This window comes from Ctenopharyngodon idella, chromosome 1 (genome assembly GCF_019924925.1).
Source record: "Ctenopharyngodon idella isolate HZGC_01 chromosome 1, HZGC01, whole genome shotgun sequence".
In the NCBI taxonomy this organism is placed as follows: Eukaryota; Metazoa; Chordata; class Actinopteri; order Cypriniformes; family Xenocyprididae; genus Ctenopharyngodon; species Ctenopharyngodon idella.
Genome location: NC_067220.1, coordinates 17,888,844 through 17,914,002, shown reverse-complemented (window position 1 = coordinate 17,914,002; position 25,159 = coordinate 17,888,844). Strand labels below are relative to the sequence as shown.

At 36.7% G+C, this 25,159-nt stretch overlaps 1 protein-coding gene across 1 annotated transcript; it reads right to left on the bottom strand.

Annotated features, from left to right (window-relative positions):
- Window positions 1–1,955: 1,955 nt before the first annotated feature.
- Window positions 1,956–22,493, bottom strand: LOC127511562 (NACHT, LRR and PYD domains-containing protein 3-like). Its single transcript, XM_051892475.1, is given in 13 exon segments — window positions 1,956–1,962; window positions 2,587–2,760; window positions 6,681–6,851; window positions 7,527–7,697; window positions 11,697–11,867; window positions 12,537–12,707; window positions 13,388–13,558; window positions 19,242–20,361; window positions 20,364–21,034; window positions 21,137–21,250; window positions 21,587–21,700; window positions 21,867–21,975; window positions 22,216–22,493. Coding segments are annotated over 13 exon segments (3,213 nt in total). The 5' UTR covers window positions 22,265–22,493.
- Between the last annotated feature and the right edge of the window lie 2,666 nt (window positions 22,494–25,159).

Sequence of the window (25,159 nt, the reverse complement as noted above, 5' to 3'; positions counted from 1 at the left end):
GAAGCGCATGCCTTCACAGGCTGTGTCCAAAAGCTTAAAAATGCTGCCTTTGGAGGATGCATTCCAAGGTAGGAAGGCATCAAGGCATGTCCGAATCCAGTGTTAGCTTCACTTCCTGTCTCCTGAAATACCTTCATCTGATTGATTTTTGAAGGCAGCATAGATGTATTCTTTGCTGCCTTTGATATCCCACAATCCTGTTCCATTCTTTGACAGTTGAGCTAAAAAAAAACAAAAACAAAATAAAGATGGCATCGGAAAGTTGCGGTTGGTGGTCAGTTTGTGTGTAAATGTACATTTATGACCACTTCTGATGTCATTTCTAGTGAGAACTTACAATTAATTAAATATTTGCTTAGCGATCACCAGAGCTCGCTCTATTTTGCTGTAGATCATTAAACCGTTATGCTGCCTCAGAAGCCTGTCCGAAATTAGTTTCGTGAGGTACCTTCATGCGCATTCATTGCCTGATAAAGGCAGCTGACTAGTTGCCTCGCTGCCAAGTTTTCGGACACAGCCACGGAGTGAATTAGTGATGATTTATTTTTGAATATTTGAATCTCATTCAGCAAAATGAACAAACCTTTTTTTTCCCCCAGTCATTTAGTTCATTTCAGCAGAATATAATTAAAATGTTACATGTTAATAGCCAAACTCCCCAACACATCTTACGCAAACATTGATCACATTTCGATTAAGAAAAAACTATAATGCAGCCAAGGCCAAATTATGAGAAATTAATTAATTGCTTAGCTGGGTCTTCAGACTATGCAGTCTGTTAGTGTAATGAAGGGTCAACAGTGTGTGGATCCATAAGCAGCTTTATTAAACACAGCAGTAGTACAGACAAGGTCAGAGCAGTACCGTAAACAGGGACAGGCAAGGGTCGAGGCAGGCAGCAGAGGATCAGAGTCAGGTCACAGGCAAGGATCGAGACAGGCGGCAAACAAACACAGTCCAGGGTACAGGCAAGGTTCAGGGCAGGCGGCAAGGGTTCACGAGAGATTAACAGTCCAGGTAACAACAAGATAACAGTCCACAGAATAACGCTCAGAAATGATCACCGTAGCAAATCAAGACTTCGCGAAGATGTGGTGTGTATGCGTGGCTTAAATAGTGTGCGTGTGATGCAGTTCAGGTGTGTGTGCAATCAGTCCCAGGAATGAGGGCCTATGGGAAATGAAGTCCGAATGGTGGAGAATCAGTATTCCGGTGATGGCTCCCTCCGGCGGTCCGGAGGATGAACCGTGGGAGCCATATTCATGACAGTTAGTTACTCATAGGTTGAAGCTATGCAGTCTGTACCGGAAACAGAAATGATTAGTTGCAGTGACATCTTGGCCATTTCTGAGAAGTTACTGGAGTAACAAAGTGGTACCACAGTCACTTTTATTTATAAAGCACATTATACTGTATATAATACAGATTGTTTCAAAGTATATTACAGAAATATACAGGAAAACAGAAACGATGCAAACTTCATCAATTATGAGACAAATTCAAATTGTGCTGTAAAGTAGTTTTAAAGTGACAATAGTGTCATTTTATGTGAGTGAGAGACTTTAATACAGTGCAGTCAGAAATGTGTTATTTATACAGTTATACAGTATTTTATACATACATATATACAAGTTAACAGAGTTAGTGTATAACTCACATACTGCACAGTCATCATTAACATTTATGAAACCCTGTCTTAAAAAAGCTATAATTATTAATCTATCAGTCTGTATTCAGTATGTATAACAAGAAACACAAACGGTGTGCTCTCTGTCAGCTCTCTGAGCTCTCTGCTTCAGGATCCTGTGGTTTCTGCTGCGTGATTCAGCTCAGAGGAGTTTATAAACACTGTGCTGAATTTCTCAAGTTAGAGTGGAGAAAGAAGAGAGTGTCGGTGAGGAGAGTGTGTGGAGCCGGACTCAGAGCGGATATTTTGAATGGAAATGGTAATTTCCTCATAACCTGTAAATCCAAATGTAATAACTGTCAAATTATGTAAAATCAGACATTCATTTGAAATAATCAAAGTGGCAAAAACTGTGGCACATTTCTACTGAATCAATCAGAGCAGTTCCAATCAAAATCGGGCAGAAAAAACAATTTACAGTACTCAGAGACTAAAAGCTGAAGATGAATAGGATACTACTTATACAGAATACGTTGTTTTATGAAGAAATATGCGGTCCCACTTTATATAGGTGTCCTTAACTTACTATGTACTTACATCAAAAAATAGTTACAATGTACCTTATTGTGTTCATATTGTATTGCAAAACACTTTTGCTGCTATTGAGGTTGAATATGGTAAGGTATGGGTAGGTTTAAGGGTGTGGGTTAAGGGTAAGGGAACGGTCAACAGTGTAATTATAAATGTAATTACAGAAATTATTTACAGAATGTAATTAAATGCAGGTATTTTTCTTAAAATATAAGTTACAATGTAAAACATTGCACTGTACTAAAAGATTAATTTAATGCTAGTACATAGTTGTTAAAGACACCTAATATAAAAGTCCAAATATGCATATAAATATATAAATGTTCAGCTATATGAAAACGTGAATATTATTTGAAATTATTACTTACCACAGTGTCTTTAGTTTACAATGTGGAGAATTCTTTAGATCAGTGAGCAGTTCACATGCTGAATCTCCTATTTTATTTCCAGACAGATTCAGTTCTCTCAGGTGTGAGGGATTTGATATCAGAGCTGAAGTCAGAGCAGCACAACCTTCATCTGTGACTCCACAATCCTTCAACCTGTAGAGAACAATGACACACTCTTCACTCTCTCAGTTCAGATCAGATCAGTTTAGCAGTGAATCCATTATTAAAGAGAAAGTACAAACTTAAAGCTCAAATTAATATGTTAAATCATTGAGATCTTATATGTCACAGAGCACAAAACATGATGTGTGTGTGTGTGTGATTTTACAAAATTAAAAACAATACTTTAGAAAGTGGTAAATGCAGAAACATGAACATGACGACCAGTGAGAATGAATCCAGCATGTTCTTCATTTTTTTCAGTTGCTGTTGAGCTGAGTCTGTTTAAAGTCAAGAGACTGAAATGTTGATTGTGTGAAAGTGTGTATTTCAGTGTGACTCTCAGTCCCTGCAGTATCATGTGACTGAGGAGCAGCTCATGTGTTCAATCATTTACAGCTCAATCAGCTGAACTCACAGCAGCAGAAAGAGGCTGAACACTTCAAATATACTTTACATTGTGATTCATGTGTGAGAGTCAAATATGATCTTACCACAGTTTCTCCAGTTTACAGTGAGGATCCTGTAGTATATCAGACAGCAGATTCACTGAATTTCCTATTTCATTCAGTGACAGATTCAGTTCTCTCAGGTGTGAGGGGTTTGATCTCAGAGCTGAAGTCAGAGCAGCACAACCTTCATCTGTGACTCCACAATATCTCAACCTGTAGAGAACAATGACACACTCTTCACTCTCTCAGTTCAGATCAGATCAGTTTAGCAGTGAATCCATTATTAAAGAGAAAATACAAACTTAAAGCACAAATCAATATGTGTGATAATTGAGATATAAAATGTCACAGAGCACAAAACATGATGTGTGTGTGTGTGTGTGTGTGTGTGTGTGCAAGCGTTTTTGTGATTTATGAGGACATATTTGTATAATGACATGGGTATTACACTGGTATTACAACGTAAACATGCAATATGAAGACATTTCATGAGTCCTCATACTTAAAATAGCTTTAAAGGTGCCCTAGAATTGAAAATTGAATTTACCTTGGCATAGTTGAATAATAAGAGTTCTGTACATGGAAATGACATACAGTGAGTCTCAAACACCATTGTTTCCTCCTTCATATGTAAATCTCGTGCGTGAAAAACACCACGGAAAAACAGGCAAATCTCAACATAACACAGACTGGGACGCAACAGTCGGGATCATTAATATGTACGCCCCCAACATTTGCATATACCAGCCCATGTTCAAGCCAGTATTAATGATGTGGAGCTGCACAGCCGAATCATCTGCAGGTATTGTGAAGCCATCAAGCAATGACAATACTGGTTAAAGTTACCATTGTTTCTTACTGTATTCACAGAGACCAGAGCCATGTCGTTATTTTCATTTTTAACCCGAAAACGCTTGTAGTCTGTATAATTCATAAACGCATCTTCATTCTTTATAAATCTCTCCAACAGTGTAGCTTTAGCCACGCAGCATTATCAAACTCATTCAGAATCAAATGTAAACATCCACAATATGCCATACTTACGTGATCTGATATGCTGCATCATGAACAGTTTGTAAAGATCCATTTTGAGAGTTATATTGTGAACTTCAGTGTTGTTTATGCAATATTTATTGGAGTCGTGAGCTTGGGGGTGGGGAGCACAAGCATTTAAAGGTGTACACACCCCAGATCAGGGCATTTTTAAATCCACCCCAAAATAGGCAGTTAAAACATGGTATAATAAATGATCTGTGGGGTATTTTGAGCTGAAACTTCACAGACACATTCTGGGGACACCAGAGACTTATATTACATCTTGTGAAATAGTGTTCTAGGGCACCTTAAAAACATACTAAACAATATTTTATTAAAAATGTAAAAATGCAGAAAGTTTTCTGTGATGGGTACAGGGGCAGATCTACCGGGGTGGCATGGAAAAGCTTTGCCACCCTAGAATTATCACAGAATAAAATATAAATGTAAGCAGTGTTTCAAGTGGCAAGAAAACACGTCTTTCAATAAACTGAGCATGATGGTTGCACGCAGCGCGCCCAGTGTAGTCAGCTTCATTAACAAATGACTCTTATGAACCGGTTCTTTGGGAGTCAAAAACACACAGCGCAGCCAAGTTCACTTACGAAATGTTTTTCCATTTGTTCATGAATCGGAAAATTACTGCTTCTTGACTAACTCAGAAGTCCTGTGAGAAATGTAATCCCATCGGAATATGTCTGAGATTAATTTTCGTAATTGTTTGGCTGATTCTCCGACTGCCCGCTCCACTTTCATCATGGATAAAGGTCTTTTTGCCATCCGACGAAACAATAACATGAAATCAATAAGAAGATCCCGATCACAGAAAATAATAGCAGGGTTAGGTAAGAATCTAAACGTATTTTAGCTTTTCTCGATTGCTAACACATTATACGTGATTCAGTTGGCCCAGTTTCCCAATCAGTCGTTCAGTTCTCAAACAAAGACACACTTCTCAAAACGTTTAACAATGACAACATTAGGTAGCAAAACTGACAACACACCAGTCAAAATCTGAGAGAGAGCTGAAAGAATCATTTACAGGGGTTTTAAACTCACACAGTACCAGTACTTTAGATGAGGGAAATTTCACTCTTCTATGTACAGTAAACTGCAGGGACGTGCACAGACATTTTGGAGGGCAGGGGCTCAAGTGGAAAAAAGGGCATTTCTCATAATTATTTATTTAAAAAAAAAAAAAATAAACAAAATGTTAAATATATTAACACAACTCTGACTCCCTTACCAATTTATTTCAATTCCCTCACACTCACGCAATTGTTTCATACTCCACAGATTTCTACAGAATAATCAGTTCACACAGAGATCATGATCTTCTTTAGTGTTCACTAGGTTTATCACAAGAGCAGGCAACAGCAAAGGAAACTATGCCACAGTGTGTGTTTTCTACAATACTATTCTCAAGTAGCTATATATATTTAGAATAATAACTGCATAAGAAGAAGGACATAGTTTCACTAATAATTTGTTTATTTTGCACAAATCAATAAATCGTTTTAATTCTTTTGGTGTTATTGGAATACTTCTTTCATGTTGTGGACAATTTTAAGATTTTGGTCTATTATTGCTTACAAGTCTTCTTTTACTCTAATGGAAAGAAAACTTCCAAAATACACATTTAGATGGTGTTTGTTTTAAGCCTACTACCCTCCGTCTGTTTGCATCTACAGATTTCTTCTAAATTAACCAAAACAAGCTAATCTGCATATTTAAACACATTGACCCCCGGTTTCACAGACAAGGCTTAAGCTAGTCCTAGACTAAAATGCATGTTTGAGCTGTTTTAACTGAAAGTAACTTGCACTGACATGTCTTAAAATATGTCAGAGCCATTGTTTTGTCTCAAGATGCACACCACATGTTTTTTTCTAGTGTATGTTTATAAAAGCTACTTAAATATCCTAATTGAACTAAGGCCTAATCCTGGCTTAGGCTAAGCCCTGTCTGTGAAACTGGGCCCAAGAGTTTTTTTCCCCTGATATGTTTTAAGTACATAATATGTATTATAACAAATGCCTGCAGAGGGCGCCAAAAGCCTGGTGATTGTTGTTGTTACACAGCACAACGAAATCCTTGTTTTTGACCAACCAGCCATGGGTAGGTTTAGGGGTGCAGAGGGACAGAATATACAGTTTGTACAGTATAAAAACCATTACGCCTATGGAATGTCCTTACTTTGATAGCAAAACAAACCTGTGTGTGTGTGTGTGTGTGTGTGTGTGTGTGTGTGTGTGTGTGTGTGTGTGATTTTACAAAATGAAAAACAATACTTTAGAAAGTGTCAATGCAGAAAGATGAACATGATGAACAGCAAAAAAAAAAAAAAAAATGAATCCATCATGTTCTTCATTTATATCAATATACTTTACATCATGATTCATGTGTGAGAGTCAAATATGATCTTACCACAGTTTCTCCAGTTTACAGTGAGGATCCTGTAGTACATCAGACAGCAGATTCACTGATTCTCCTATTATATTCTCAGACAGATCCAGTTCTCTCAGGTGTGAGGGGTTTGATCTCAGAGCTGAAGTCAGAGCAGCACAACCTTCATCTGTGATATCACAATAACTCAACCTGTAGAGAACAATGACACACTCTTCACTCTCTCAGTTCAGATCAGATCAGTTTAGCAGTGAATCCATTATTAAAGAGAAAGTACAAACTTAAAGCACAAATAAATATGTGTGATAATTGAGATATAAAATGTCACAGAGCACAAAACGTGTGTGTGTGTGTGTGTGTGTGTGTGTGTGTGTGTGTGTGTGTGTGTGAGTGAGCGTTTTTGTGATTTATGAGGACACATTTGTATAATGACATGGGTATTACACTGGGATTATGACATAAACATGCAATATGAGGACATTTCATGAGTCCTCATATTTAAAATAGCTTTAAAAACACACTAAACAATGTTTTATTAAATATTTAAAAATGCAGAATGTTTTCTGTGATGGGTAGGTTTAGGGGTGCAGAAGGACAGAATATAATGTACAGTATAAAAACCATTACGTCTATAGAATGTCCTTACTTTGATAGCAAAACAAACCTGTGTGTGTGTGTGTGTGTGTGTGTGTGTGTGTGTGTGTGTGATTTTACAATATGAAAAACAATACTTTAGAAAGTGTCAATGCAGAAAGATGAACATAATGAACAGTAAAAAAAATTAATCCAGCATGTTCTTCATTTCTCTTTACACCTTAAATATACTTTACATTGTGATTCATGTGTGAGAGTCAAATATGATTTTACCACAGTTTCTCCAGTTTACAGTGAGGATCCTGTAGTACATCAGACAGCAGATTCACTGAATTTCCTATTTCATTCCATGACAGATCCAGTTCTCTCAGGTGTGAGGGATTTGATATCAGAGCTGAAGTCAGAGCAGCACAACCTTCATCTGTGACTCCACAATCCTTCAACCTGTAGAGAACAATGACACACTCTTCACTCTCTCAGTTCAGATCAGATCAGTTTAGCAGTGAATCCATTATTAAAGAGAAAGTACAAACTTAAAGCTCAAATTAATATGTTAAATCATTGAGATCTTAAATGTCACAGAGCACAAAACATGATGTGTGTGTGTGTGTGATTTTACAAAATTAAAAACAATACTTTAGAAAGTGTCAATGCAGAAACATGAACATGACGACCAGTGAGAATGAATCCAGCATGTTCTTCATTTTTTTTCAGTTGTGTTGAGCTTGAGTCTGTTTAAAGTCAAGAGACTGAAATGTTGATTGTGTGAAAGTGTGTATTTCAGTGTGACTCTCAGTCCTGCAGTATCATGTGACTGAAGAGCAGCTCATGTGTTCAATCATTTACAGCTCAATCAGCTGAACTCACAGCAGCAGAAAGAGGCTGAACACTTCAAATATACTTTACATTGTGATTCATGTGTGAGAGTCAAATATGATCTTACCACAGTTTCTCCAGTTTACAGTGAGGATCCTGTAATATATCAGACAGCAGATTCACTGAATTTCCTATTTCATTCAGTGACAGACTCAGTTCTCTCAGGTGTGAGGGGTTTGATCTCAGAGCTGAAGTCAGAGCAGCACAACCTTCATTTGTGACTCCACAATATCTCAACCTGTAGAGAACAATGACACACTCTTCACTCTCTCAGTTCAGATCAGATCAGTTTAGCAGTGAATCCATTATTAAAGAGAAAATACAAACTTAAAGCACAAATCAATATGTGTGATAATTGAGATATAAAATGTCACAGAGCACAAAACATGATGTGTGTGTGTGTGTGTGTGTGTGTGCAAGCGTTTTTGTGATTTATGAGGACATATTTGTATAATGACATGGGTATTACACTGGTATTACAACGTAAACATGCAATATGAAGACATTTCATGAGTCCTCATACTTAAAATAGCTTTAAAGGTGCCCTAGAATTGAAAATTGAATTTACCTTGGCATAGTTGAATAATAAGAGTTCTGTACATGGAAATGACATACAGTGAGCCTCAAACACCATTGTTTCCTCCTTCATATGTAAATCTCGTGCGTGAAAACACCACGGAAAAACAGGCAAATCTCAACATAACACCGACTGGGACGCAACAGTCGGGATCATTAATATGTACGCCCCCAACATTTGCATATACCAGCCCATGTTCAAGCCAGTATTAATGTTGTGGAGCTGCACAGCCGAATCATCTGCAGGTATTGTGAAGCCATCAAGCAATGACAATACTGGTTAAAGTTACCATTGTTTCTTACTGTATTCACAGAGACCAGAGCCATGTCGTTATTTTCATTTTTAACCCGAAAACGCTTGTAGTCTGTATAATTCATAAACGCATCTTCATTCTTTATAAATCTCTCCAACAGTGTAGCTTTAGCCACGCAGCATTATCAAACTCATTCAGAATCAAATGTAAACATCCACAATATGCCATACTTACGTGATCTGATATGCTGCATCATGAACAGTTTGTAAAGATCCATTTTGAGAGTTATATTGTGAACTTCAGTATTGTTTATTCAATATTTATTGGAGTCGCGAGCTTGGGGGTGGGGAGCACGAGCATTTAAAGGTGTACACACCCCGGATCAGGGCATTTTTAATTCCACCCCAAAATAGGCAGTTAAAACATGGTATAATAAATGATCTGTGGGGTATTTTGAGCTGAAACTTCACAGACACATTCTGGGGACACCAGAGACTTATATTACATCTTGTGAAATAGTGTCCTAGGGCACCTTAAAAACATACTAAACAATATTTTATTAAAAATGTAAAAATGCAGAAAGTTTTCTGTGAGGGGTACAGGGGCAGATCTACCGGGGTGGCATGGGGTGGCAGCTGCCACCCTAAGAAAAAGCTTTGCCACCCCAGAATTATCACAGAATAAAATATAAATGTAAGCAGTGTTTCAAGTACGGCTTTTCAGCAGCGGCGCTTCAATGTGATGACCTAAAAAAGACAGCGTAACGCAAAATAATGGCAAGAAAACACGTCTTTCAATAAACTGAGCATGATGGTTGCACGCAGCGCGCCCAGTGTAGTCAGCTTCATTAACAAATGACTCTTATGAACCGGTTCTTTGGGAGTCAAAAACACACAGCGCAGCCAAGTTCACTTACGAAATGTTTTTCCATTTGTTCATGAATCGGAAAATTACTGCTTCTTGACTAACTCAGAAGTCCTGTGAGAAATGTAATCCCATCGGAATATGTCTGAGATTCATTTTCGTAATTGTTTGGCTGATTCTCCGACCGCCCGCTCCACTTTCATCATGGATAAAGGTCTTTTTGCCATCCGACGAAACAATAACATGAAATCAAGAAGAAGATCCCGATCACAGAAAATAATAGCAGGGTTAGGTAAGAATCTAAACGTATTTTAGCTTTTCTCGATTGCTAACACATTATACGTGATTCAGTTGGCCCAGTTTCCCAAATCAGTCGTTCAGTTCTCAAAACAAAGACACACTTCTCAAAACGTTTAACAATGACAACATTAGGTAGCAAAACTGATGACACACCAGTCAAAATCTGAGAGAGAGCTGAAAGAATCATTTACAGGGGTTTTAAACTCACACAGTACCAGTACTTTAGATGAGGGAAATTTCACTCTTCTATGTACAGTAAACTGCAGGGACGTGCACAGACATTTTGGAGGGCAGGGGCTCAAGTGGAAAAAAGGGCATTTCTCATAATTATTTATTTAAAAAAAAAATAAATAAACAAAATGTTAAATATATTAACACAACTCTGACTCCCTTACCAATTTATTTCAATTCCCTCACACTCACGCAATTGTTTCATACTCCACAGATTTCTACAGAATAATCAGTTCACACAGAGATCATGATCTTCTTTAGTGTTCACTAGGTTTATCACAAGAGCAGGCAACAGCAAAGGAAACTATGCCACAGTGTGTGTTTTCTACAATACTATTCTCAAGTAGCTATATATATATTTAGAATAATAACTGCATAAGAAGAAGGACATAGTTTCACTAATAATTTGTTTATTTTGCACAAATCAATAAATCGTTTTAATTCTTTTGGTGTTATTGGAATACTTCTTTCATGTTGTGGACAATTTTAAGATTTTGGTCTATTTTTGCTTCCAAGTCTTCTTTTACTCTAATGGAAAGAAAACTTCCAAAATACACATTTAGATGGTGTTTGTTTTAAGCCTACTACCCTCCGTCTGTTTGCATCTGCAGATTTCTTCTAAATTAACCAAAACAAGCTAATCTGCATATTTAAACACATTGACCCCCGGTTTCACAGACAAGGCTTAAGCTAGTCCTAGACTAAAATGCATGTTTGAGCTGTTTTAACTGAAAGTAACTTGCACTGACATGTCTTAAAATATGTCAGAGCCATTGTTTTGTCTCAAGATGCACACCACATGTTTTTTTCTAGTGTATGTTCATAAAAGCTACTTAAATATCCTAATTGAACTAAGGCCTAATCCTGGCTTAGGCTAAGCCCTGTCTGTGAAACTGGGCCCAAGAGTTTTTTTCCCCTGATATGTTATAAGTACATAATATGTATTATAACAAATGCCTGCAGAGGGCGCCAAAAGCCTGGTGATTGTTGTTGTTACACAGCACGATCAAATCCTTGTTTTTGACCAACCAGCCATGGGTAGGTTTAGGGGTGCAGAGGGACAGAATATACAGTTTGTACAGTATAAAAACCATTACGCCTATGGAATGTCCTTACTTTGATAGCAAAACAAACCTGTGTGTGTGTGTGTGTGTGTGTGTGTGTGTGTGTGTGTGTGTGTGTGATTTTACAAAATGAAAAACAATACTTTAGAAAGTGTCAATGCAGAAAGATGAACATGATGAACAGCAAAAAAAAAAAAAAAATGAATCCATCATGTTCTTCATTTATATCAATATACTTTACATTATGATTCATGTGTGAGAGTCAAATATGATCTTACCACAGTTTCTCCAGTTTACAGTGAGGATCCTGTAGTACATCAGACAGCAGATTCACTGATTCTCCTATTATATTCTCAGACAGATCCAGTTCTCTCAGGTGTGAGGGGTTTGATCTCAGAGCTGAAGTCAGAGCAGCACAACCTTCATCTGTGATATCACAATCTCTCAACCTGTAGAGAACAATGACACACTCTTCACTCTCTCAGTTCAGATCAGATCAGTTTAGCAGTGAATCCATTATTAAAGAGAAAGTACAAACTTAAAGCACAAATAAATATGTGTGATAATTGAGATATAAAATGTCACAGAGCACAAAACGTGTGTGTGTGTGTGTGTGTGTGTGTGTGTGTGTGTGTGTGTGTGAGTGAGCGTTTTTGTGATTTATGAGGACACATTTGTATAATGACATGGGTATTACACTGGGATTATGACATAAACATGCAATATGAGGACATTTCATGAGTCCTCATATTTAAAATAGCTTTAAAAACACACTAAACAATGTTTTATTAAATATTTAAAAATGCAGAATGTTTTCTGTGATGGGTAGGTTTAGGGGTGCAGAAGGACAGAATATAATGTACAGTATAAAAACCATTACGTCTATAGAATGTCCTCACTAAGATAGCAAAACAAACCTGTGTGTGTGTATGTGTGTGTGTGTGTGTGTGTGTGTGTGATTTTACAATATGAAAAACAATACTTTAGAAAGTGTCAATGCAGAAAGATGAACATAATGAACAGTAAAAAAAATTAATCCAGCATGTTCTTCATTTCTCTTTACACCTTAAATATACTTTACATTGTGATTCATGTGTGAGAGTCAAATATGATTTTACCACAGTTTCTCCAGTTTACAGTGAGGATCCTGTAGTACATCAGACAGCAGATTCACTGAATTTCCTATTTCATTCCATGACAGATCCAGTTCTCTCAGGTGTGAGGGGTTTGATCTCAGAGCTAAAGTCAGAGCAGCACAACCTTCATCTGTGATTCCACAATAACTCAACCTGTAGAGAACAATGACACACTCTTCACTCTCTCAGTTCAGATCAGATCAGTTTAACAGTAAATCCATTATTAAAGAGAAAGTACAAACTTAAAGCACAAATCAATATGTCTGATAATTGAGAAATAAAATGTCACAGAGCACAAAACATGATAATATATATATATATATATATATATATATATATATATATATGTGTGTGTGTGTGTGTGTGCATGTTTTTGTGATTTATGAGGACACAAATTTGTATAATGACATGGGTATTACACTGGTATTACGACATAAACATGAAATATGAGGACATTTCACAAGTCCTCATATTTAAAATAGCTTTAATAACATACTAAACAATGTTTTATTAAAAATGTAAAAATGCAGAATGTTTTCTGTGATGGGTAGGTTTAGGGTTAGTGCAGGGGGACAGAATATAATGTACAGTATAAAAACCATTACGCCTATGAAATGTCCTTACTTTGATAGCAAAACAAACCTGTGTGTGTGTGTGTGTGCGTTTGTGTGATTTTACAAAATGAAAAACAACAGAAAGTGTCAATGCAGAAAGATGAACGTGATGAACAGTAAAAAAAAAAAAAAATGAATCCAGCATGTTCTTCATTTCTCTTTACACCTTAAATATACTTTACATTGTGATTCATGTGTGAGAGTCAAATATGATCTTACCACAGTTTCTCCAGTTTACAGTGAGGATCCTGTAGTACATCAGACAGCAGATTCACTGATTTTCCTATTTCATTCCCAGACAGATTCAGATCTCTCAGGTGTGAGGGGTTTGATCTCAGAGCTAAAGTCAGAGCAGCACAACCTTCATCTGTGACTCCACAATCACTCAACCTGTAGAGAACAATGACACACTCTTCACTCTCTCAGTTCAGATCAGATCAGTTTAGCAGTGAATCCATTAATAAAGAGAAAGTACAAACTTAAAGCTCAAATCAATATGTGTGATAATTGAGATATAAAATGTCACAGAGCACAAAACATGGTGTGTGTGTGTGTGTGTGTGTTTGTGATTTATGAGGACACAAAGGCTGCGTTTACACTGGCACAAAAAAAATCAGATTTTTTGCTCACATCTGACACAGATCAGAATTAGTTGCATACGTGTAAACACAAAAATCCACAAGAGATACGATTTTTTTCGCATCCGATCTGAGCCACTTCCAAATGTGGTCTTAAATCAGATCCAATCTCTGGACATGTGACCTATGTCTAAACACGCATATCCGATTCCCACTGGAATTCCAAGCCACCACAAGGCAAGAGCGACATGTTTGCTCACTAAGGCTGCATTTACACTGCAACTCTTAAAGCACAGATCCGATCTTTTGACAATATCTGATTTTTTGGCCAGTGTATTTACATTCACTTTAGACGCGATATCTGTGTTTACATTCATTCCTGCCCAAAATGATTGTCATTGATAGCTTTGTATGTACATGTTAGACCCTCGGGTTTTAAATGGCTGTGCTATTAAAATTATTTACACACACACACACACATTGTGAATTTCAACCTCTGCCTGGTTAATTTAAAAGAGACCACCATGTGTTTTTTTTAATTTTTATTTTAATAAACCAAAAGCTTCACTGGGTAGGCTACTCTCTCGTGTGCACTCTAGGGATGGGCAGATCGATATGAAGTATCGATATATCGATACTGACGTTGAGTATTGAAAGTATCGATACTCAAATTAAAATATCGATACTAAGGTGTATGTTTTTTTTTTATTTTTGTTTATTTAACAATATGCATACAATATGCATTGAATTGGACAAATAACCTATGTTAGCGAATAATTTGTAGTAGAAGTGTTTTCCTGCTCATCTGAACACGCAAATGCTGCAAGTCAGAACCAATCAATCACAGAGAGCATTCGCTCACTGCCGACACTACATTCAAACAGGGCTGCGTTTAGTATCGTAAGAAACCATTGATGCTTTTGGGAAATGCAGCCCAGAACAATGCTTAACGGAAGACAAAAAAAATGTATATTATTATTATTAGTTATTTCACAAAAAACAAAATGAAATAGTAGCCTACATAGTTTGTGCAAGTACATTTATTTAAATTGAATATTAAAAGTTCATATTGATGTTCTGTCAGAATACAAATGTTTCATTTTATAGGTGCAACAGCCTGTCACTGGCAGTCCCTTATGAAAATGAACCTTTACTACAGTGACCATAGTTCAGCTAGGCATATAGTAGGCTTATTTGTAGATTTTCCATGGTTTACCAAGTAAACATCTTAACCATGTGTAAATAAAAATATAATCTAATAAACTGCAATTAAAGCATATTGAATGTTAAAATGCCTTTCAAATATAATGTTAAGTGGGTATCATAACCCATTTTACTCTTAGTAATTCAATAATTGAATAAACGTTAAAATTTGTAGGTTCATATTAGAGGTATCGTATCGGTATCGACGATATTGGCCTTGAAAGTATCAGTATCGTATCAAAAACAAACTAAGTGGTATCGCCCATCCCTAGTGCGCTCTCTCCTTCACTCACTCTCTCGTAATCATTCATTCAAATAAATGTAATCTTACTTTATTTCCCTTCAGAATTCTAGATTTAACGACCGTAGATAAAAATATAGCTGCAAGCAGCAATTATCTGGGCCAAGCACAAAAGACGCACAAGAAGCCAGTCAACATGGCTGGGAGCATCAGACCAACTGCAACAGTGGGATATTAAAGACCTACTGAGATCATTTTAGGCAAAAGAGCTGAAAAATCACAAATACAGTCAATAATAAAGATTTAGTGGTTTATCACTTCCGACCAATAGGTGGCACTGTGATTAAATTAATGAGGTATGGTCAGAGTGAGGTGACATTGACTCTCGCAAAGTTTGGTGTCAATATGCCAAAGCATTGCAGAGATACAGCTTCAAGAGTCGGTTTTGCATCATGCCTCAAATTCGTTGCTCCGGTATACAAAAACAGTTTGACGTATCCGACGTATCCTAGGAGGAGTTCGAAAAAGTAAGTTTTTCAGAAAATTCAAAATGGCGGAAAATGTCATAGGGTGCAATCGATTCATCTTGGCCCAAGGAATCCGAGGAAAAAAGAATTTTCTAAACCTTACGGTTCAAAAGTTATTAACATAAACATGAGTGAAAATTTGGACAGCTGGTGGCACTAGAGGATTGAGTTAGAGACTCCAAATTTGCTATGGATACAGATCAGACTGTCCTCTAACTGTGTGCCAAATTTCATAACTTTCCCGCAAGTGGTTCTATGGGCGGCCATAGACTCAAGAGTGGAAGAAGAAGAAGAATTAAAAAGAACAGCAACAGATACAATAGGTGCCTACGCACCTTCAGTGCTTGGCCCCTAATAACAAACGCAAATTACCTTTATTTTCCAGTCAATATTCGTTCAGTCAGAATTCACGCTGCAAAACATCCATGACACTGACTAACTTATCCATTCTGGCAGGTAATCATGACCACCCGACATGAAATATATAAATAATTTTAATAGCACAGCCATTCACAACCCGAGGAACTACTATGTGCACGCAAAGCTATCAATGACAATCATTTTGGGCGGGAATGAATGTAAACAGATATCAGATACCAGTTGCATCTAAAGTGAATGTAAACACACTGGCCAAAAAAATCAGATATGGTCAAAAGATCGGATCTGTGCATTAAGAGTTGCAGTGTAAATGAAGCCAAATTTGTATAATGACATGGGTATTACACTGGTATTACGACATAAACATGAAATATAAGGACATTTCACAAGTCCTCATATTTAAAATAGCTTTATAAACTATCTATGTATTTATTAACTTTAAACCAAGGGTCTTCAACCGGGGGTCCACAGCGGTACTGCAGGGGTCCGACAATTAATGTTTGATCAAAGATAGTTTTTTGATCTCTTGAACACAATGGCCAATCAGAGGTGTTTCATTTAGTCAGAATCCACTCACTGCTCAAAACACTGGAGTTTTTGTTCAGAGCTGAGTTCTGCACGCTCACGAATCCTCTCATTAACAAAGACACGATGCAAGTAAGAGATTCATTATTCAGTGTAGACAACTTTATTGATATTAATGAAACTTTGTGAGATCGTGAACTGAGATGAGTGACAGATTTTTAGTGATTGTAAAGCGAGCGCTCTTTAGAGGTTATACATAATCCACTGAATAAAAGTTTTGTTTTTCTTGCTGCTGAGAGGAGCAATGGACAATTACACGCTGCAAAACGGCACGTCAGAATATATACGTGCAATGTAAAAGCAGACTAATAGATTACTAGAAATATATTCACATCAACATATTTTTGATATTCTATTCCAATTATTTGTAAAAGTAATGACTTGTAAATAATCTTAAATGTCTCACTGTACATTGTTATTCTTGTTATGGTGGAGCCGCTGCTACACATTACATCTGCTCTTTACTAGAGAACCTGCAATAGTTTCAGATACTCAGTGATTTGAGTCTTAATTGTCCATCTCATCATAAAATTAAAATGTGAATTTTTAATAAACTTGAAGCTAAAGTTTAGATAAACGTTTAATTCTCCATCTGACTAGTAAAATTAAATGTATGACTCTATGTTAACCATACATCAATGTGTTTTAGGACAGGGTTTCTGCAGGTTTCATCAAATCTAATTTAATGCTTTTTGATGCCTTTTTAATGCCATATATACTTTCTGAAGGATCATGTGACACTGAAGACTGGAGTAATGATGCTGAAAATTCAGCTTTGATCACAGGAATAAATTATATTTTAAAGTATATTAAAATAGAAAAACCATAATTTTAAATTGTAATAATATGTCACAATATTATTGTTTTTTCTGTATTTATTATTAAATAAATGCAGCCTTAATGAGCATAAGAGACTTCGTTCAAAAACATTAAAAATAGTAATGTTTCCAAACTTTTGACCGGTAGTGTACATATGACATCATCTATCGACTTTTAACTAATATATATATTATATGTATATATTCATTTAAAGTCGATAGATGAAGTTATGTGGCAATTATAATATTCGTTATGTCATTAAGTTGCATTCGCATTCTGCCAAGTGTCAGCCCTTTAGATTTGTTTGCGTCTCTGCTGCTACTCTTTGTGCTCACATAATGTATTTTAATGCAGCCAAAATCCCAATAAAACTATTTAATCTATTTATTTTTCTTTTGTTGTCAGACAATGGGAAATAGTGACTGAAACGTGGCCCACATTAAGCCTCGTCATGTGCTTGTCCTATGGAGAAGTAAATCGGTCATTCACTTGTCTGAGTAAAAAAGTTGCTTATCCGGAAAAAAAAAAAGGATTTTTGTGTGGTGTAAATATAAATTTATTCTGAAGCAATATTCCTTCATTCAGAATATTCTTTCAGAATATTGCAGCACTGACATATATGATTTTACCTTTATAAAGGGCACCGTTCAAACGGCTGATTCATTCATGAATGAGGCAGCTGTTTATGAATGGGTCACTGAATCATTGACTCAACCGATTCGTTCAAAACGCTGAATCACTCAAAAACACGGTAAAGAAAACACAGTTGAGTGTTGCTGTGAGATGCGCTATGGTTCTGCTGTGATGTTTATTTGGAACTATTTTCGCTGCTGAAACAGAACAAAAACAGTCAATATTCCTTCTAAAATGTAAGTGACTTAATATTAACTACTCGTTTGTTGTATGAAATCAGTGTCACGTTACAATCGTGATAGTATTCAGGAAGACAACACTCTTGGTTGTGTGATGTTGCTTAACTGTATCGTGTTATAAATATAAAAACTCCACATTTTCAATTTTTACCACAGTATTTAACCGATTTTCTTGTGTGTGCTGCGCTTATTTGTTTCTATTTCTCCTGTTACCGTCAGTTCATTATACATTATATAACCTATTATTATCCACTATCGATCGCCACTTGCACTAAATATAATAAATGAACAGAGCAGACGCAGATAGAGGTGCGCCTGCGGCAGGGAAGCAAGATCTCGTGCTTGTGCGGCACATAGACTGGGGAGTCTACTTGGGCCGCTGTCCAAAACTCAATTTTGCACCGGCCGGAGGCCATTACCAAACTGGTTCCGCGTGTGTATCACACCAATGTTCATATTTTGCGACAGCAAATCAAAGTTAATTATGAAGGCTATATTCAAAATAAACCAGTGGTATTATTTTTCTTCAAAACTATCTAAAATTTTTAATGCCTGTAGGAATCAAATTTAATGACTTTTAATGCCTTTTAAGGCCTTAATTTCTTTTATGTCGTCTATTTACAAACAAATATTTAAATATTTAAATTCCTTCTTTATGTGCAAGAACATTCAACTGGTAAACCTGAATTATTCATTCATACACAAATTCTCTGACTTTGTTTGTATGAAGGAATTTTACATTGTGACGGTTTAGAAAACATCAAAATACTGACCACTAAACTCTGGACAACTTCTGCAGCACTGAAGATTTATGAACTTTTATTTTCCTGATGTTTTAACAGTGAAGTGATTGTTCTCAGTGACACTTACTGAACTGATCTGGATTCTTTAATCACGGGCAGCAGCTTCTGAAAAACTTTCATATCTTCAGCTTCATTGTTTCCTAGAATAAACTTTGTGAGATCAAACTCGTCCAGCTTCTTCTCTGATGTCAACAACACAAAAACTACAGCTGACCACTGAGATGAAGAGAGTTTGGCTTCCTTTATTCTTCCAGATGTCAGATAATGTTGTATTTCCTCCACTAGTGAATGATCACCCAGTTCATTCAGACAGTGGAACAGATTGATGGATTTCTCTGGAGAGTCAATGGTGCTGATCTTCTTCTTGATGTACTCAACTGTTTTCTCACTGCTGTCAGATCTGCTTCTTCTCTGTTTCATTAGTCCTTTTAGGAGAATCTGATGAGACTCCACTGACAGACCCAGAAGAAATCGCAGGAAAAGATCCAGATGTCCATTTTTACTCTGTAGAGCCTCATTCACAGCTCTCTGATGCAGCTCAGATAATGAAACATGTTTCAACCTCTCCTTAACTTTAGACAGCAAACTCTGTTTGGTGATTTGGTCAAACACATTTATGTTGTTGTTTGTACAGGAGAGGTGCACATATAGAGCCGCTAGATGTTCCTGAACGCTCAGATGAACAAAGCAGAAGACTTTCCCCTGATACCAGCCAAACTCCTCTCTGAAGATCTGAGTGCACAATCCTGAGTACACTGATGCTTCTGTCACATCAATGCCACACTCTCTCAGGTCTTCCTCATAGAAGATCACATTGCCTTTCTCAAGCTGCTGAAAAGCCACTTTCCCCAGTTTGAGGATCATGTCTTCATCTGTCACGTTCTTCTCATAGTCCTTCTCATGTTTGATGTTGGTCTGAAGGATCAGGAAGTGTGTGTACATTTGAGTGAGAGTCTTGGGAATCTCTCCACTCTCTGCTTCGCTCAACATCTTCTCTAGAACAGCAGCTGAGATCCAGCAGAACACTGGGATGTGGCACATGATGTAGAGGCTCCTTGAGGACTTCAGGTGTGTGATGATTGTATTGGCCAGACTCTGATCACTGATTCTCTTCCTGAAGTATTCCTCCTTCTGTGGCTCATTGAAACCTCGTACCTCTGTCACTCGATGGACACACTCAGAGGGACGAGATCAGCTGCTGCTGGTCTGGAGGTGATCCAGATGAGAGCAGAGGGAAGCAGATTCCCCACAATGAGGTTCATCAGCAGCACGTCCACTGAGACTGATTCACTTACATCACACAACCTCACATCGCTCTGAAAATCCAGAGACAGACGACACTCGTCCATACCATCAAAGATGAACAACACTTTATATTCGTCACTGGATATTTCCATTTCTTTTGTTTCAGGGAAAAAGACATGAAGAAGATCTGAAAGACTGAGTGTTTTGTCCTTCATCAAATTGAGCTCTCTGAAAGGAAGTGGAAATATGAGCTGGACGTCCTGATTCTCTTTCCCTTCAGCCCAGTCCAGGATGAACTTCTGCACAGAGACTGTTTTTCCAATGCCAGAGACTCCCTTTGTCAGCACAGTTCTGATGGGTTTGTCTTGTCCAGGTAAAGGTCTAAAGATGTCATTGCATTGGATCGGTGTGTCCTCTGTTGCTGCTCTCCTGGATTGTGTCTCAATCTGTCTCACCTCATGCTCATTACTGATCTCTCCACTCTCACTCTCTGTGATGTAGAGCTCTGTGTAGATCTCATTCAGGAGTGTTGGGTTTCCCTGCTGTGCTGTTCCCTCATACAGACACTCAAACTTCTTCATCAGATATGATCTAAACCTGTTGAGGACTTCATGGCTGTAAAATTAGAATAGCACATTATTACATGAGTTAATAAGCACAATGTCTTTTATCATTCTTTATCATAATCAATGCATATCTTTTACAGAAACGTTATACCTCAGATCAGTCTGTGTATCTCCACTCGGAAAATGTATTTTATGACCCATAGACTCGTCACTCCTCATAGACACACAGCTGGACTCTGGTTCTGATCTCTTCTGATGAACTGAACTACAACAAAGAGAGATTAAATTGAATGATTTAAATTACTGTATTATGATTTAAATGACGAAAAACACTTAAATTATTTTATCCACAATAAAACCCTTAAGTTTTTATATTTACACTGTTGATACAAAAACTGTACATTTAACTAAGCACTCTCATAGATGTGTGTCTCTGTGTGAGCAACACTATACTTTAAAATATCAGATAAAGAAAAAAAACTAGAAACAAAGTAAAAGAATAATTCATTATCAGAATAATATTCTGATAATAAATAATTATTCTTGTACATTGTTTAGTATTTTGCCATACTATAATCATATTTTTATAGAAATGTTATACCTGAGATCAGTCTGTGTATCTCCACTCTTAAAATGTATTATTTGACCCATAGACCCGTCACTCCTCATAGACACACAGCTGGGCTCTGGTTCTGATCTCTTCTGATGAACTGAACTATAACAGAACAGATTTGATCCTTTATGATTATAATCACTTTAAGATAAGCTCTTACGAGCATTTATCATCAAACATCTTTTTGCATCCTAATAAAATATCTTACCATCTTCAGACCTTTAATCATCATTTAAAGGTGATTTAATCTAGTGTTTATTCAAAGTACCTGCATCCTGGAGAAAAATCTTCATCTCTGGATGTTTGTGTGTCATCCATGATGAATCTGAACAGTTGAAACAGAATCTGATCTCCAACACTGACTCTGGATGGAAGATCTTGTACAAACACAATAATTCAGCTTTTCCTCAGACAGGATCAAGAGACGCGGCGTTCAGTCAAATACACAATGTTATTGTATGTTCACACAAATGCTAAAATAAACCACAGACAACACGAAACAATATAACCATGTTATTTTGCTTCAACATGAAAAGTATCAAAAGCATTTCAAAGAACTATTTACGTCCTTCAAAGAATGCGGAAGTCACCTGTAGTCTCGAGACCTGAACACTCACCTTGATCAACATCGATTAAAAAAACTCCTCCACATTTTCTATCAAGCATCTACACGTAAATTCAAGACTTAGCTTTTATAAAGGTTCATATAAAAACACTGATGTTCCTGTTGTAGAATCGATTCTGGTTGTTTAAATGGTGTTTCTGCACATTTACTTTCACTTTTTATTTGTGACGCGAGCGATGATGGCGTCACGTTACGCGCTCGAGCTCAACCCCCATATATTCGCACGGCGGTGCACGTTTTGTGCGTTTCCCTGAATAAATTATCACATGCATTAGCTTCGTATAATGTTAGCAGTATAGCATGACACATTTATTTGGCGGCAAAGTCCTCAAATTTGTAAATATCAAATATAAATTTATGTCTGTTACACTCAATTTTCCTGGTTAAATAAACATTACATAAAAAGAGAGTCCAAATACAATTCTATTGTGTATTTTTACACTATGTAATGTTCTATTTATTCAAACCAAGTATTAATTTCATCAAGTTAGTGTTTTTACACATGTATACATTTATTCCAAAATAATAACTAAAGGCAGTAACCATTTAAACAATATATATTATTTGTGAACTAATGTTCAGCTTTTCTTTTTAATAATCATCTTATTTTCATCATTTGTCAAGCTTGTACACACTGGTCACATCATGAAGATGTACAGTAATCTACCTTTAATTTCCCTTCAGCTGATGCTCACTAAAACCCCACAGTCAAATCTACCTGAAAAACTGCAAGTGTACAGGACAAAAACTGTTTTAAACACAAAGGGTGGTCACACCAAATATTGATTTAATTGAGTTAACGCGCTGCTGCTTCAGCCATCATATGGTAGAAAATGTCCAAATAAAAAAAAGTGTTCAAAAAGCTGACAGAAGTCGATCCATTTCTTTGTTGCATTTACCTGGTTGTTCTGTTTGTTTTTCCTAGTGATGGACAGATCGAGGCTTGAAGCAGTTGAATCAAATGTGCCGGAATGTGTCGAGGCTTCGAAACAATCTGACACCCGTCTCCACGGTGACCCCTAGTGGTCAGAACCGTGTAAATGCAACAAAACTCAGGCCAAACATGCATTTTTTTTTTATTAATGCCATAAACCAACAATACAATGAGATATATTCTTTCAGAGTAAAAATACACAACAACTAAAGAAAAATGAAATAAATATTTCGAACTGTTTCGAAACAGTGATGATGTAATGAAGCCTCGTTTACTGAAATCACGTGACTGTGGCAGTTTGATACACGCTCCGAATCACTGATTCGAAATAGAAGATTCATAAAGCTTCGGAGCTTCATGAAGCAGTGTTTCGAAATCGGCCATCACTAGTTTTTCCCTAGTCAAGAGTGTTTTGTTTCAAGGTGTTTTTGTTAAATAAACTCAATACTGCTGAACTTAGATCCTGCTTCTCTCCTTCGTTTTCAACCAGCGGTTACAGTTATGTTCCCAGTCTTTTTAATTTTTGGATTAGATGACTTAATGAAAAGTTTTAAAGATTATGTATTACTTTCAAGTTCAGATTTCTAATTGTAATGTGCAAATAATGTTTTGATTTTATCTGCCCTAGTGATTGTTTTTCATGTTAACTCATATTAACTTATACAAACGTGTAGAGAACAAATGAATAAGAATGGGAAGGTGGCGGTTAATTTTATAAAAATGTTCTGACTAGTTCAGCTAGCTGGCACTGGAGGGCAAAAAGAAAAATAATGTATGGATTTGTGTTGAGCTAAATAGAAATGAGTTTATTGTTAGAGTTGCTCTAGTCTAGTGCAAAGAAACTCTGGCTGCTGGTTTATGTGAAGCTGCTTCTTTTACTACCATAATAGCTCTAGTGTTTTTTGTGTGTGTGTTTTTGTTACATATCAGGACACAAATTTGTATAATGACATGGGTATGACATAGGTATTACAAGGAGAGGGTGACTTATGAGGACATTACTCCATGTCCCCATTTTTCAAAAGGCTTATAAAATATAAAAACATGCTACTTTCTGTAAGAACTTTAGTATTCAAAAAATAAATAAATAAATAAATAATTATATTAATAAGTAGTTAATTAAGTAATCTCTTCATTGCTCCGCCTCCAAAACTCACACTCCAATCCTAACCACCTGCTCCGAGTCGGTCTCGAACCCCGGCCTGATCGCTGCTGGCATGCATTACACACGTAATGCGAGTGGGTGTCTGTTTATCACAGCTGACGCGCCACAAAATAATGCTTCACGAAAAATAAAGCACAGATGATGAACGAACGACAAGGAAGCACAAAAAATGAACGTACAGTACACAAGAGTAAATACAAACAAGAGTTTGATGTTTGTCACCACATCAGCCCCCGACAATCAATGACACTCAAAACCGTGTTACTCACATGAGAAGAAATCAAAGCAGCCTCCGCGTCTGTTTTCAGGCCTTCCCGCTTAGCTCTCTCCAGTGCTGAAAATCTTTTCTAATATTAACGCGGGTTCTAAAGATCTTGCCCAGTCATAATCCTTCATTCCAGTGATATTCTTTTGAGCTCTTTTGTATTGTGTCCAATCTCTCTTTCTGCAGTTTTTTTTTTTTTCCCAAATCTCCCTCTTACTCGTTCTGTCTCCTCCTTATACGCCCCTAATTCTGATTGGTTACACGTTTGCTGTTGGTGTCGGCCCGACTAACTTCATTTTTTATTATTGTTCTTACCCTGTAACTTCAAGCACTACTTTAATTTACAGTCTGCACATGTCACACTTACCCTATAACAAGAGTACTTTGCACAGTGCCTTACTGACACATGAATATGGTGCATTCATACAAAGTCCCTTATGAAAAAGAAGTATACTTCAAGTTAATTTTATTGAGTATACTTAAGTAATGTTCAAGTATATTCTTAAGTATACTTTATGTAGTAAGTACTAATATCAATGTACTAGTAGTAAACCTGTAAGTGTACTACTGCT